The following is a 15393-nucleotide window of genomic DNA, read 5'->3' on the forward strand; positions in this document are numbered from 1 at the left end:
AGGAGGCAGAGGAGGGGGAGGGGGAGGGAGGGACGGAAGAGGTGTGAGGGGTGGCTGTGGCCCCGAGGCCCCCTGCGGCCGCAGCCTGGCAGCCATGGAGCGTGCTCATCGGCAGGCGCTGGAGGAGCTGCAGAGGCAGCACGACCGGCAGATAAAGGAGCTGGAGACCGACAGGGACAGGCTGCTGCTGGAGGAGGCCCAGGACACAGCACGAGGTCAGCAGACCAGACAGGGGAGAAAAGGAGTAAAGTAGTGAATGTAACTTTAACTGTGCCTTTAAATTGAGAAGGTCATATCTTGGCAAAGACATTTAGTCAGAAGTGGATTGAGGTTGTGGGTTGAGGTTAAAGGTCGAATAGAGTTCAGGGTTTCATTGTAAGTAGATTATCAGTGGGGTTTTTTCAAACTATGAAAAAATCTCCAGCAGGGCTTCTATACTCTTATGTAACACCATGCCACTCCAATATTAAGGTGATATTATTTATTGGTGCTGGTATTCACACTGAGCTGTTTTCTATGGAGCTGTCGGTGAGGTTTTTTCAGTTGGTCTTTTACCCTTGAGTGTCCCCAGTCCCAGTCAGGAAAGTCCTCAGTGCTGCTGTTATCAGCTACCAGGAGTTCATGTAGACGTTGTGTCTCGCTTGTGTTTCAGTAATGGAGGCTTTGAAGAAGAAACACAAAGAGGAGCTGGAGAGAGAGGTGGAGAAAGTCAAGAGGCTAAGCAGTGGGGATTCACAGACTTTACGGGTCCAACAACAGTAAGTGACTTCAGATCAGTTTGTGCGTGTGTAGTATGGCATCCTAACATTATTGACACCAGTGGCAATAAAATATGTTGATTTGTTTAAGTGACAGTCTAAAAAACATAACACTAGTTTACATTTCTGCAGAAATACAAGCATATTAAGAAGTTTGTGAACTGCTTCTCTTCCGCTTGGTGCCTTTTTGTCCATAGTGCCTCGGTTGTAGCCCGGTCCTCAGTGTCAGTCAGTGCAAGCCAACATTGGTAATTTATGTGAATAGCTCTCTTGTGCTTTTAAGTGGGAGCTTGTTGGCCACAAAAGGGTTTTCTGTGAAATAAAAGGCAGAATTTGCAGACTCCACAACAATCCAGGCTTCCTTGTCTAAGCAAGGCCATTACCGCAGCGGCCACTGGGTCCTGTTAGGCACTTAAGGAATGTAGACGAATTTGGTCATGGATTAGTTTTCCTTTGTAAGCTTCACAAGGCCTTTGACACAACGCTGTCTCAGTGGCTGCTACTGGAACCTGCATTTTAGGGCTTATCTGTGTTGCCTACTCTGCGTTTTTTCGCTCTTTGCATGCTCCTTCCTTATTTTTGTGGTTATTGGTTGTGAGCAGTAAAGATGTTTAAAACCACAGTAGGAAATACTTGCCTCATGAAAATGGAAAAGAAAAAACTCTCAAAGTTTTTCACAGCATGTTGCTGTTATTAAATGTAATCAATACTAGATAATGATATTATAATTTACTTTAGAGGTATTTTGTAAGTGCAGAGCAGAATAAAGGAGCTGCCACTTAACAGGAAGATTAGATTAGCTTTGGTTGTCTGTGTGTAACAAAAGGTCATCCCATCAGAACAGGGCTGTGACATACTTCTACATCGAATTCTTCATCACAAAAATAAATATGTAATTGTCTGTAAATGTTTCTTGTTTTATGTCATTTTCAATGTGCGTCTGGTGAAAGGAATGACTGCAGTTTAGTTCACTAAGGACCCAACATGAGCACAGCTTTATGTGTCTGTTTCTAAAGGGCAGAAAGTCAGGCCTTTCAGAGGGAGCTGGCCGGACTGTCCGAGCGCTACTCTCAGAAGTGTCTGGAGCTGAACCGAGCTGAGCAGAACAACGCTGAGAGAGAGAGGGAGATCAGCCGCAAGGAGAGAGATATGGAGCAGCTGAGGAAAGAGAACCAGGTGAGTTATCAGCAGATTGTAAAAATGGATTCATAAGAACAGTACAAGTGGTGGAGCAGTCTTTTCATGTTACTCAAATGTGTCTATGGACTGTAATTATAGATGTTTTACTTTAGAGGGTTTTGAGATGCATGGACCCAGAGTGTGAAGCATCACTCTGACCCTCACTGGAACGTTGTATACGATCAGGGACAGGGGAAAGGTTGCATACAGTATCTGTTACTTTGCACTATCCAAGCTGCGTGGTGTCTGTAGTCTGTAGGCAATATAGGGCTAGTGATCTATTGTCTGCAACTGTGTGCCCAACAATGGCTGTCATTCAAATTCTAAAAAAATATTTCTCTCCGCAGGACTTAAGGGCCCGTTTGAAGGAGGAGATCGGTCGCATGCGATCTACCACCGGAAATCACGGCTCAGAGGACAACAGAGACGGGACGCCTTGTGAACTAGAGGTAACGGCTCTTATATTGTATACGCTGAACCGAACCTAAATTACAGTGATATCTTTTCATTTTGGTATTTTCAGTTACTAAAAAACATATTTTCCTCTACATGCACCCTTTCTTTCAATATTTTTTTATTGACCCTTTAAGAGCAGAATAAGAAACTCTGCAACAACTGCGGTTCATTTAGCTAAGTCATAGATTAAGTAATATCGGAGGTTGCATCATGTAGAGATGTAAAGCGTGATTTGCAGTTTACTTTTGTCTAAGTAAGTGTTTGCATAAATGTTTCAGGAACACACTGAAAGTACAGCACTGTCCCAGTGAGCTTTGCTTAAGGACACTTACTCAGTCTCAGTAATACCACCCTGCTGTCCGCCCAAATGACACATACACAAAGTAGCAATAACATAGCAGTTCACTTCTGCTCTTTGTGGTTAGCAAACTGGTGTTGTAGTTTTCAGAACACAAAGGGAATGTCATGGTAAACAGTCATTGGCCAAAGGCCAGAGTCCTGTACTCTGTAAATAACAAAGAACGCTCACTGTGTTTGTCATAAATCAACCAGAACACAATTACTGTGCATTTTTGGTGATAATTATAAGGATTTAGTACAATAAAAAGATGTTTTGTGTGTGTTGTTTTTTTCTTTGCTTGCTTTCTTTTTGGCAGCAAATGACAAGCACATTGTGTTGTTTTGTTTTTCTCTCAGGTTCTTCTCAGGGTGAAAGAAAATGAGATAGAGTACCTTCACAAGGAGATCAGCTGTCTAAGGAACGAACTGCAGTTTCTAAACACGGTACTGCCTGTGTGTGTATATGTTTTGTACAAGCATGTGTATTTTTTTCAGCGAACCCTCCATTATTTGATGAATAACATGGAATGTTAATCCTCATATCCTTGAACAAGGTCTTTGTTAACTGTCTTATAGTCTTACATCAGAAAATGCAGCACAACTAAGTTCTAAGATTCTTTGGCTGTTGTTGAGAACAGTAAAATAATAAACACAAAGTTCATTAAGAAATACCTCGTACATCTAAGTAGGCAGCTTAGGTGGCTCTTCCTAGATTTAGACTGGGAAAACTCTGCACCCTATACAGTAAATGAATTTACTCCAGCACTGCAAGGACGCTCTGTTGTTTGTATTATACATTCCTTGCCTTTGTTATTTGGTGCTGCTCCTCCTTATGAAGCATAATATATTTGCCATATGTTATACTATATAAATAATATTATATACATAAATATAGCATGTTTAAACAGAAGGCATACAGGGTTTCCCACAGTGAGTGTGATCTCACATGAAGCCGCTCTTTGCTCCGCAGGAGAAACGGCTGGCCTGTGAACGATGTACGGAGATGCGCGAGGAGCTGAGTGGGATGAAGGGCCGGAGCGAGCGAGAGATCCAGAGTCTAAAGGAGCACCTGAGGCTGGCCATGGCTGCTCTGCAGGAGGGGCAGAAGCTGGGTAACAGCCTAGACCACTGAGGGCGTGCTGCTGGTACCACTGCGCTTTGGCAGACACAGAGACAGGTGGGGACTGAGGTAGAGCAGGCTGTATGTAAAGTCACACTAATACAGCCAACAAGTCACAGTCTCTATGGGAATTTTGAGATACTTGTTGAAAGTTTCTAGTTTTTTTTTTTTTGTTTTTTTTTATTCTGTCTGTATGTTTTTTGTTTTGCAGGTGACTGAATCAAAGAGGTATACAGAAAAGCAGAGGAGATGATTGTTGGACTTGTACAGTTCCGGCTGTGTGGGGAACATGATAGTGCCTTAGTTTTCAATCATTCTGCCAATGAGCAGTATAGAGTAGCTATTAGCTGGTTTCATTACACTGGGCCACACGTGATATATAAAACTGCACTTTTCTTTTTTTTTTTTTATAGCTTTCGCTTGCTTTTAGTGCAAGCATGTATGAGTGCGCATTTGGTCTGAAAACTGGAATATTTGTTGAGTGACATGTTTTTTTTTAAATCAGGTAATGTAGAGGTCATAGAGTGAAGAGTTCATACTGTATCAGCTTTTCTTGTTGGATAATCTTCTCATTGCCTCTGTGTCTTCTTGCGTGAGACAGCAGGGGTCAACACAGTTACATAAGAGCTACTGTCATCTCCGTTTTCTATGTTGTACAGCTTTTGAGTCGTGTTTACTTTGTGAAAATGGCACACGTTTCTTTAGAAATGGGAGCTTATCATTTGCTGTAATTATTGTTTTTTTTTTACCTGGAAACAAGTAAGCTTAAGTAGTATTGTGTTTGTGAATATGAAATTCAGAAATATATTGGGATTAATACAGGACAAGACAGCAAACGTTTCTTATTCCTGGCAGGCTGAATTGGAAGTTGATCTATGACTATATGGTAGCAAATTCAGGCTCAACTTTCTTTGGGGATGCTTGTAAAAGCTGTTGAATGAATGTTATCCCACATCACACATGTTGTCATTTTTAAACGTGAGAAGCAGGAACTCTCAAGCTTCCAGTCTCCCCTGATCATTGGCATTTGTGTGCCGCCACCACCACAACAAATGACAGGTGTTGCATCGATGAGCCAATTTTTTTTTTTTATGGAAAGTATGAATTGTGATAAAATATCTACCTGCCTTTTGAAAATATTTTCATATTTAATGTATTGTAGAGCCTGTATCATCTTTGTAAATTATACACAATTTTTGCAATCAATAAAATAAGTTCAACAGAAACACTTCATTTAATTTAATTGATGCTGTACGCCTACATCTGCAGCACACACACACGCTTATAGCTGTTCATTGCCACACATACAGCAACAATCCATTCAAAGATTATACGCTGCAGTTTCTGAAATATAGAAAACTGTACTGTATGATGTAATCTAAAGCAATAACCCTGCAATACATACTACCTTGGAAATGTTACGTTTTTTCTGCCACTTTGTGTTTTGACTCAATTCTGTTAGGTTAAGGGGCCGCTGTACATTGTGTGTTTGTATTTAACAGACATTGACATATATTTCTAATATTTATACCCCTCATTTACATTTTTGACTGTTTAGAAACCCCCCAAAGTATGATGCAGTTCAGTAAAAGCATTAAATTACATTGGAGCAGAATGTCTCTAAACATTGGCAACAACAATAAAATGTGTTAAGCTTCTTAAAGTAGTACTTAATTAAACTTTGACCGCCTCCTGCCCAAGGTTATTATAGTTAGCTAAAACTAAACTAAAAACTACAACTAGGTGTGAAAAAAACATTTTAGTTAGCTGAAATAAATTTAGAAACAGGCAATCGAAAAAAAGACAGAAAACTAACTAAAACCATATAATGTACAAAACTAATTGAAATAAAATAAAAGCATAGAGAAAATGTCTTTAGTTTCAGTCTTTGTCAATTGGGTCAAATTTGTCAACACAGCAAGCCAGCCTATGTTTATTGAGACAGGGATGTCTACATGACTGAGTCAATGTGTTTGTGTTGTAATTCTGGAGTTCATCAATCTTTCCCAACAAATACACCTCTTGTTATATATATGTTACTACACTACAATGAATACTGAAACTAATAAAAAACTAAACTAAAACTAGCAAACCCACTCTGGAAACTGAAACTAAAATAAACTGAAAATAAAAACTAATAAAAAATGCACCACTCTGCTGCCGCATTGACCCCTTCCGTCCACTGGGTGGCAGCACAGTGTCAGTCAACATGACACCATCGAGTAAGAGCAACCGGAAACGAACCTACGGCAGCAGTCATGGCGGCGACCCGAGCTGTAGCTGGTGCTGCTAAAGTTGTCAAACCGATTTTCAGCCGGGACCTGGACGAAGCTAAGCGCAGGGTCCGGGAGCTGTACCGAGCCTGGTACCGAGAGGTCCCCAACGCAGGTACGTGACTCCGCTGTGGCGGGAAAAAGGTGTTTAAAAGACAGCGCCAGCGTCAAGGTCGTGTGTATGTGGAGGTTCAACACAACGACTGACGTTAACTAGCTGCTAGCAAACGTTCACATCACTACAACACATTATTACATTACGTTACACAAGATATCTGTTCCCCAGTGTTTGAGAGAAACGTTGAAATAGTCATTTAAGCTAACTGAATAATGAGAAAGCCCGAAACCTTTACACCTTGCGATAATATCGGGGCTAGCGCCTGCAGCTACCTGAGGCTGTTTGTGATATTAGCCTGTGAATGTATAGTGTATGTTTATATCTAACTCATACAGACAGACAGACAGACAGGCTGCTTTACACTGTGCTGACAGGTTGGACAGCTGTCCACCTTATGGCTCCCATAATAACTCCGAATAAGGCTGGAGATATTCTGTATTTTCATATTCAATAAAAACACCACATTAAATTAACTTCTGTCTAATACTGCATGTGTGCCCAAACCCCGATATACCATTTCCTCTGCTCTATAAACCTTCATTGTTTCCAAAAATATTCCAAAAATGAGCCTCACTATTGCACTGGGTGAGAAATGGACCAATGCCCTGTGGGTTTTGTTGACTATATGTTTTATATACAAACCCCTAGCTTTATCCTTTAAAATGAGAAACAATGAAGTAATAACCTATAGAAGTTCCTGGGTGAAGTTGGCGTGGTGTTAACAGAGTGACTTTGTGTGTGTGTCTCTACAGTGGTACTGTTTCAGCTGGACATCACAACGCGTCAGGGAAGAGACAAAGTGAGGGAGATGTTCGATAAGAACAAGCATGTCACCGACCCCCGTGTGATTGATATGTTAGTCATTAAGGTAAAAACAGCCTTTCACTGATCTGTGATCTGCATCAACCTAATTGAAACAACACCGGAGTCAGCTGTTTTAAGCTGTTTCATAGGCTGCTCAGTACCTCATCCCATCACAGTTGACTGAATGAATGAAGATACATGATGTCTTCCAGGCTGTGTTGAACCGTTTTCATTTGATCTCCAGGGGAAAATGGAGCTCGAGGAGACCATCCACGTCTGGAAGCAGAAGACCCACGTAATGCGCTATTTCCACGAGACTGAAGAACCTCGTCCCACTGACTTCCTGTCCAAATTCTACCGGGGTCATGACCCGTGAACTGTGTAGCTGTCTGCTGACCTCTGACCTCCCTTTGCTTGTGTCCAGTGTGACAGATGTTCCCCTTTATTGTAAATACACACTTAACACTCACAGACCTACAGTTGTGTCTTTTATTCAAAGCAGAGCTCTTAAAGGGACAGACACGTAGAAAGTAGCTCGTATTGAAGCTGCTCAGATTAATGTCTTTTGGTTATTGTCGTTCTTTTTAAAAGAGACGTTGTTGGTCTACAAACCAAAACTTAGAAGAAAAATAAGACTTATTAAGTTTTGGATGAACTGTCCCTTTAAGAAGAACTACTGGTGTGGTATTTTATGAACCTGGAAAGCACTGAACACCCCTTGTGTATATATAAGTTGTATATATAAGTATGTGTAGTATAGTATACATAGTATATGTATGTGTGTTGTGACTTATTAAGTTGCCTATTAAGATTATTCTTGTGTCATAAACAAATCGTATGCTCTTGTCATACATGTAGGGAAACTACAGACACAAACACCCCACTTTGTATGACTGTGATGATTGAGTAATCTCTGTTTTGAGCGCACAAAACGCCACCAACTCGCACTGAGCATGTACTGCATTTTACCATCGCTATTCCCTTTATTAAGACTTTAGTAGTGCATGCAAATACAGTACGATACGATCAGCCTGAGACAGCCCTATCAGTGACGATAACAGCGAAAACCCTGAATCCAGTGCAGACTTGAAAAAACAGCAGAGGGAACACCAGGGAGGCATTAGTGTGCTCTGAGGTTCAAAGACTCCCAGTGGTAGTGACAAACAAGGTGACCTGTGGAGGAAAGAGAAAGAAGTCTGAGTGGTGATTTATTTTTATCCTGGGTTAATCTTACACTCCAGAACTGACACGGTTTCTCAACTCTGGCTAAAATATGTTTGGCAACAGCTGCAAAAAACACTTAAAATCACAGACTCAAACTCACAGAGGAACTATAATTAATGTTCCTCTCTTCTCTTATCTACTGGGGTGGCAAAATAACTCCTGTAATGGTTTTTTGATGTTTTCTTTAACCAAACTTGGAAGGTATTGGCAATCCTGTAGTTGTGTAAATAATATAAAACATGTTTACCACTGACAATCATACTGATTATAGAGCTGTTTACAGTATTCTATTTATCTTGGCTGTAAATAGATCACGTTTCACATGTAACTTAGGTATACTGTCTTGCCTGGTTGTTGGTTAGTGAATGTGTGTGTGTGTGTGTGTGTGTGTACTTGTGCCACACAACCCAAGCCCGCGGTTACCTGACAACCAGGAGGCCTCCACACCCCTCAGTCATCATCGTCATCGTCCTCGGGGACGAAGATGTCGTGCTCCTCCAGCAGCGCAGCGAAGTTCTTACTGATCAGAGTCCCCACATACAAGAAGGGCACCAACACCAGAGCAATCCGGATAAGTCCGAAGGGGGTCTGCTTCCCCGGTGCCACACACACACACACACACACACACACACCCACACACACCCATACACACTAAGTTAGTTCATGTCGAGAGCACCACACCGACCCTTGCGAAGCAGCACTCACCTTCTTGGGTTTGGGCAGGATGGCGCCGGACGGAGTGGACACGGCGGCCCGGGCCGGTGTCACGGCCCTCCCCGGCCCGCAGGAGAGGGTCAGCGGGGAGGTGCGGGCGTTTTTGAGGGCAGACAGCCTGGCCAGGCGACCGAGGGCCGACGCCATGTTGACAGCGTTTGAAGCGGCAGCAATGCGGAACACAGCAGATAATTTTGGATGTGGAGGTGCAACAGCGCCCCCCCGCGGTACTGTAACGCCACACCACCCTCCCTTTCTAATAATAACTCATTTCTATCAACGCAGTACCTGAGTCGGTGAAATAAAGGTTGAAATAAACCACACACGATACATGATGCAGCAGTAAAAACTGATTTTCATTTGTTCTCTTGTTTCAGTTTCAGCTTACATTTAAATGCCATGATCTTTAGCAGCCACATATTCTCAGAAAAAAAGATTTATTATATGACCATAGAAAAAAATCAGACAAAGAAAATAAAAAATAAAATCAATGTTAAAGCAAATCAATAAATACTGTACAGCATTAAATATGTACACACTTTTACTTGTGTAAAACTCTACACCGTTGACCTCGGTGATGAGCAGAAAAAACACGGTTAGTCGCTTCATGACGAAAACTGGGGGATGACACCACATGGATATACTGACCTGGGAAGAGTTATATGAGTGATGCATACTGTAAACACATTTACATGCTCTTTCATCAGCGTTTTTGTGCTTCACTGTCAGTAATAAACTACCGTATAAAGTTAGTCTTCTGCCATCAATTCCAAACAATCATAAACACTCAAATGAAATATTAAAGACTGTCCTGAATGCGAGTTAAATAATTTAAATAAGTAAATGTTCAATGTACAAACATAACAATACAAACAAAATCTCTACTTACAAATAATCTTTTTACAGAAAAGAAATAGCTTAGTGAACCAAACAAGATGCGTCTCCTCAGGGTCTCCGTAGTGCAGAGCTGGCCACGACTTCTGTCCCTTTCATCCTCAGTCCTTTTAGTGGCACCGCTCCCTGTGAGGCAGAGCGTGGTAGCGGTGGTGGCCCATCACTAAATAAAACAACACAGTTAAGAGAGCATAAACAATCAAACTGACCCACAGTACGCATTATTGTGTCTATCTCATGCTCCTCACCATGTGTTTAAAGGACAAACGCCTGAAGAACTTGTTGACCTCAAACACTGCAGGTTTAAGAGGTTCCCCGGTCTTGTTGCTCTCCCCAAGCCTGACAATCTGTCCTTTGGTGATAGCGGCTTTGAGGCTCATGCTCTTGACTATCCGAGCGCCGGGCTCTGAATCGGGTGTGGGTCGGGAGGATACGGTGATGTAGGTGGCGTCTTTCTGGCGCTCCTGGTAACTCACTGTCGGAGACAAAGGAGGAGGAAATAGGAAGAAAGACATTTGTATTACTTGAACACGTGTATTACTTCCTGTCTAATTTACTACTGACATACTTTTAATAACAGACAGGTATACAGACTTCTGGATAGCGAATGATAAAGGTTAGAAGACAAACTTTATGCATTAAAGCGGATATAGTTCAGCAGATTTGAACGTTTACCTGCAGAGGTGACTGCGGTGTCTGTGGTACTGGTGAGCTCCAGCAGGATTGTGGGATATGCAGGGTGCAACAGGAAAAGTTTTCTAATGAGCGGCTCCGCTGCAGCAACACCTGGTGCCACCTACACAGAGTTGAGTGTTTCATTGATAGACAATAAATAAGATGAGATATGATTCACACACAGCTGTTTATCTGTTTTTTTGTATCAACAGACCAGGACAGTTCATCAAACTCACAGTTGTCTTGGTGACATTCTTCTGTGCTTTGATTGGTTCGCTGGCCCAGAAGAGGAAAGCTGATTGGCCAGTTGAGGTGGAGATTGCTGAAGTTTCCAAAACAAGACGAGGGCACACAAACTCTGCCGTCCAGAGAAGATGCCCATTTGCCCCATCGACAACCTGTGCCTGAGAGACGGAGACGAGGCGAACCTCAATTTTACAACACACACAACACAAAGAGCAGTTTAACCCGATTTCTTGTGCAGCAAAAGTGTATGAAAGGATTGTTTGTTGTACCTGCATGATGCCGTTTGCTGAATGCTGAATGAAAAGATCAAGAATTCCATCATCGTTGAAATGTCCTGGGGCTGGTTGACTGTGACAGGCAAAGAAATCATTTAGAGAAATGTTGCAACAGTCTGATACATGACTTGTATTGTTGTCTCATGATGACAGTAGAGTAGTGATATGCTGGGCTTTACCTGTGAATGGGAGCCGAGCTGAAGGTCCATTCTTTATGTGTGTCCGTCTGCCTGAGCACTGACAGTTTGCTGGAGCCGTACACCAGCACCCAGTCTCTTTTGGTGGAGTTGAGGTTCGAAACAGTGTCCAGACTGTTGTGGTTGTTGCCAAATCCAGCCACAAGAGGGAGCAGGAACTCCACGCGCTCAGATCCTCTACAAAGACGATGTAACAAAGGTGGGAGTGATTGGTGTGTAATTAGTTATAATTTGTTTTGGACAACATGGTATGAATATTGTAACACTCTTAAGAGTATTTCTACCATCTTTTATCTAAAATCATCTAAGATGCTTCTTGATGTTTGGGACTACAAAATATGTGACTCAAGACAATACAGAATAATATACTGTTATATATATATATATTAAATTGAGTCTACCATTTCTATTTTATTGCAGTTAAATACAATGCTAAACAAAAAGAGGTCTCTTGCAGCAGCTCAGGCATCACACTTTGGTTTTGTAACAGTGTGTCCTTCCTACCAACGGATTAAAGGTTTAATATTTAACAGACACAGAACAGAAAGGTCTGTACAGAGCGTGCCAGTCACCGAGCTGTACCTGTAAATGTGTATGAAGGAGGAGGAATTGGTTTTCTTGAGCCCCTCCCACCCTGGATCCTTCCTTTGTAGTGCCTGAGTTGCGGGCATTTTGCCGGTGGCACGAACGTAAATGTCCCGCAGAGAGATGGCCTCTACATTACCTGATGGAAAAGACATTGACACAAAATCAAATCATCATATTGTGCATTTTCTGTTTTAACTATTGGAACCAACTGCCTGAACAGAGTGATGTTGAAGAACTTTATATTGCTGGTTGATTCTTTTACCTAACCCAAAGAGGATGTAATAGGCCCCTTGTTGTGTCTCATGCAGCAAAGGACCAATCAGCTTTCCTTGTCCGGTGAGGTTGAAAGGCACGGGATGTCCGAGCTTCATCCCCGACCGCCCACACATCAAGGTCAGGGAGAGATCCAAGGCCTGAGAATGAGTACAGCAGCATTAGGTATACGCTCACTGAATACAAAGGCCTGGAAACATGATCTGTAGCTCATGATCACAACAATGTTATGCCAAAGAAAAGTGAAAAATAGACACGAATGGGATTGTCACTGGAGACACAACACACCTTTAATACAGCAGTACTCAGCTAAACTATTATCAACACAACAGGCTCACAACACAAGTCTTTTAGCCAAGTAAGAATAGTAAGAAGTGACTGTTTTGTATACTACTAGTGGTAAAATGCCTCAGTGTAACTTGAGTATGAGTGTAGGGGAAAAGGAGGAGGTGGCTGTCATAGCTATACCTCATCTGCAGGCAGGGTGGCTATCAGGAGATCTGGGACTGAGTCTCCCTGGAGGTCTGGAAGTAGTACCGCCTGGGATTCGATGTTCCTAAGCGGAACTGACCACAGGTTCTTCCCTGGTGAGTGAAAGGAAACCTCTTTGACCCAGTTTGAACTGGTTTGAACACTACAGGTGGATTGCCACTTGTTTTTTTCCATATATGAACATAATTTTCGGCTTGTGCTCTAACCTGTGGTTCCATTGACTGCCATGACGACGGATTTGCTGATGAGGAGGACCACAGTTGACGGCTGCGCGTTGTACTGCAGACCACATTGGATGCACATCACAGACTCCCGCATGACTTTCCTCCACAGCACCTGACCGCTGACTGCAGACAGGGCCACCGCACTGTAAACTGGGTTAAAGAAAGGACGTAATGATCAACAAAAATCAGGAACAACACAGAAAGAGGACGAGATATTAAAATGGATCCTGGTTTTTAAGGAATTGTCTGAATCAACCGCAGAGAAACAAAATCGGGATTAATTGGCTGAGCCTTTTTAGAGATTTATTCACGTACTTTTGTTCCCTTGTGTGGGATGGCTGTCATTGGTCCATTCAGTGACGCCCAGAAACACATCCTCCACTGAATCACCATCAACATCCCACAACGCCAGCGCTGGCGGAGTGACACCTGGACGGAGAAAGCAAAAACACAATTAGCACTGCCCGCCAGTAGTGAGGGAACAACCTCACTACTGGCGGGCAGGAGGGAAGGATTAACTTGTTCTTTTGACCTACATTTTGGACCAGCAGGAGGAATAAGGGGGGGGGGGAATGTGTGAATCATAAAAGACACAATCCTGTTTATTACTGCCACTCTACAATACTTTTACAGTACAGTACATGCTAAAACAGAACATGTGGTAGGTGGAGTGAAGCTCACAATCCTGTATAATTACAGTGGACTAATTAATGGGTGAGTCAGCGGTGTCTAGCCACAGAGACTCCTATGTAAGTCTCTGTAAAGTCAGCATTATTGGTGGCGTAAGCTCATATTGTGCATCATATTTTCACACACACATATCTTTAATATCTCAACCAGATCTGGTGTAACTCTCTTATTCTCTTTACCTCCAGCATCTCCCAGTGCTCGCTCCCACTGCAGCCTCTTCTCCAGCTCTCCCTTCTGGCATGGAATCAGAAATGCACAAAGCAGCACGAGCAATGTGGCACAGACCAGAGGCACCAGGAAAAACGCACTCCGGACAGCGTTCTTCATCCTCATCCTCTTTTCTTCTGCATCAGTACTATGAACCCCCAGCCCAGCAACCCCCAGTGGCCCAGGCCCCCCTCTGTCCTCCCCTGCCCTGTCCCTGCCTGAGTCCCTTTGGCTCCAGTACTGCATGCCTTTCACGTCATCCCTGTCCTGCCTGGATTTGCTGGGGAGTCGTTCCCTCCATTCGTCCTCCTCTTCCTCCTCGTCCTCCTGCGCCTCGTCGTCGGCCCCCACAAGCCTTCCGGATCTGCCATGCTTCGAGGAGCCCGTGCCGAGGCAGTTGTCCCTGCCGAGGCCGTTCCGGGGGTAGTTGAGCACGAGGTCATCCTCTTCACTCTCGTCCTCGCTGTCTGCTTGGGTGAGAGGGTCGTACTCCCCGAGCCCCGAGCCCTTCTTCCCTACAGAGACACAGAGGCAGCAGGTGAGGATAACTGTCCTGTGTAGTCACTAAGTCAGAGTATGGGTGGGACACATGATTGTTGTATTGTAACGTAGTGTATAGTGTCCGATAATGCATTTTACTCAAGTACTGTCCCTTAGTTAGCAGTCACATGTATCAGATTTCCTTTTAATTAAAGCAATTAAACAAAAATGGTTTTTATATATCTTAATCTGTTTTGGCTGTACTAAGTTGATCCCGGTTCCTGACTGGACATTATTTATGTAACGTTAATTCATTCTAACATAGCAGGCATTTTTATATTACTAACCGTACCCTCATTGTAACGAAGCTGCCATCAGGCGATTAGGTTTGAGGTTGTGTGTCTGCGTGTTTACATTCTGTGCGCACTAAGTCAGAGGTGACAGAGCAAAAAGTTCAAAAGTTGTGAGTTCACTTCAATAAATGTCATGAAAGTACTGCTAATTGCAATATATGTAAAAAGGTAGTTGCATGTTCTATTGAGTTTAAGCTCAAGGACTATAGTTCTTTGGTCATTTGTAATATTACGCTCAAGTTTAGCCTCAGGTAGTGAAGCAGCATAAATCACCACCAAACATCTGTAGCATCTGCTCCTCCCTCATATACAACTGTATACAATATATACATATCATTATGGTATTACAACAATTTCACTTTTATTTCTGAAAAAAAGAGTACCAAAATAACTTTTCATGTCTGTTTTTGTTTGCACCAAATTATATAGAGCAGTAACAGTAAAAGTATTGATAAGAAATCAGTATTGATGAATTCCTAATGATACCCATTCCTAGTTTTGCACGTTTTTATTATTTATTGTATTTGAAATATTTATTATTTAATCTGTAACATATTTCTACTACTACTAGTACTACAACTACTAATTATAATTAAAGCTGCAAGCAGCATTGAACGGGACCTCGCGGCCGGCGCGTGTCAGGGGTGTGCTGTGGCCACGTCATGTGGCGGCGTAACATGTGCGGACCACAACATGAACATTTCACGTAAATCAGATCAAAATCGCCATGCAGCGCTTACTTCCTGTTGCCAGTAGGTGGCGCTCTCACTATATCTGAATATTGTCATGTAGACGTGTTCAGGGCGGGACTGTT

The 15393-nt window shown here is 42.6% G+C and overlaps 4 protein-coding genes across 5 annotated transcripts in view; 2 read left to right on the forward strand and 2 right to left on the reverse strand.

The window, feature by feature from the left end:
- triobpb (TRIO and F-actin binding protein b) overlaps positions 1–5068 on the forward strand; it is an 11776-nt gene extending 6708 nt beyond the window's left edge. Inside the window, exons 8-14 of the mRNA XM_035654988.1 lie at positions 3–215; positions 653–758; positions 1775–1934; positions 2285–2386; positions 3090–3176; positions 3703–3909; positions 4064–5068. Of these exons, the coding sequence (XP_035510881.1) occupies positions 3–215; positions 653–758; positions 1775–1934; positions 2285–2386; positions 3090–3176; positions 3703–3864 (830 nt within the window). The 3' untranslated portion in view covers positions 3865–3909; positions 4064–5068. The remainder of the gene's footprint in view (positions 1–2; positions 216–652; positions 759–1774; positions 1935–2284; positions 2387–3089; positions 3177–3702; positions 3910–4063) is intronic.
- Positions 5069–6061: 993 nt separating this feature from the next.
- Positions 6062–7520, forward strand: ndufa6 (NADH:ubiquinone oxidoreductase subunit A6). 2 transcript variants are annotated; one of them, XM_035655439.1, is made up of 3 exons: positions 6062–6240; positions 6996–7111; positions 7292–7520. In XM_035655439.1, the coding sequence occupies exons 1-3, from the start codon at positions 6111–6113 to the stop codon at positions 7421–7423; spliced, it is 378 nt and encodes a 125-aa protein (XP_035511332.1). In that variant the 5' UTR covers positions 6062–6110; the 3' UTR covers positions 7424–7520. The 2 variants fall into 2 exon arrangements, with proteins under 2 accessions (XP_035511332.1, XP_035511333.1); XM_035655440.1 differs by having other exon boundaries at positions 6065–6240; positions 6996–7042.
- A 475-nt stretch (positions 7521–7995) lies between these two features.
- On the reverse strand, positions 7996–9168 carry LOC118323470 (essential MCU regulator, mitochondrial-like). Its single transcript, XM_035655442.1, has 3 exons — positions 8977–9168; positions 8695–8859; positions 7996–8220 (listed from the first exon to the last, which is right to left on the reverse strand). The coding sequence occupies exons 1-2, from the start codon at positions 9130–9132 to the stop codon at positions 8722–8724; spliced, it is 294 nt and encodes a 97-aa protein (XP_035511335.1). The 5' UTR covers positions 9133–9168; the 3' UTR covers positions 7996–8220; positions 8695–8721.
- A 137-nt stretch (positions 9169–9305) lies between these two features.
- The window catches only part of fam234b (family with sequence similarity 234 member B), a 6945-nt gene continuing 857 nt past the window's right edge, over positions 9306–15393 (reverse strand). The window contains exons 2-13 of the mRNA XM_035655438.1: positions 13719–14261; positions 13165–13278; positions 12832–12999; positions 12602–12717; positions 12123–12273; positions 11855–11996; positions 11255–11449; positions 11070–11148; positions 10791–10958; positions 10555–10675; positions 10128–10354; positions 9306–10042 (exon numbers count right to left, since the gene is read on the reverse strand). Coding sequence (XP_035511331.1) covers positions 10040–10042; positions 10128–10354; positions 10555–10675; positions 10791–10958; positions 11070–11148; positions 11255–11449; positions 11855–11996; positions 12123–12273; positions 12602–12717; positions 12832–12999; positions 13165–13278; positions 13719–14261 — 2027 coding nt within the window. The 3' untranslated portion in view covers positions 9306–10039. The remainder of the gene's footprint in view (positions 10043–10127; positions 10355–10554; positions 10676–10790; positions 10959–11069; positions 11149–11254; positions 11450–11854; positions 11997–12122; positions 12274–12601; positions 12718–12831; positions 13000–13164; positions 13279–13718; positions 14262–15393) is intronic.

This window comes from Morone saxatilis, unplaced genomic scaffold (assembly GCF_004916995.1).
Source record: "Morone saxatilis isolate NCDOM2014 unplaced genomic scaffold, NCSU_SB_2.0 Contig14, whole genome shotgun sequence".
NCBI classification, from domain to species: domain Eukaryota; kingdom Metazoa; phylum Chordata; class Actinopteri; family Moronidae; genus Morone; species Morone saxatilis.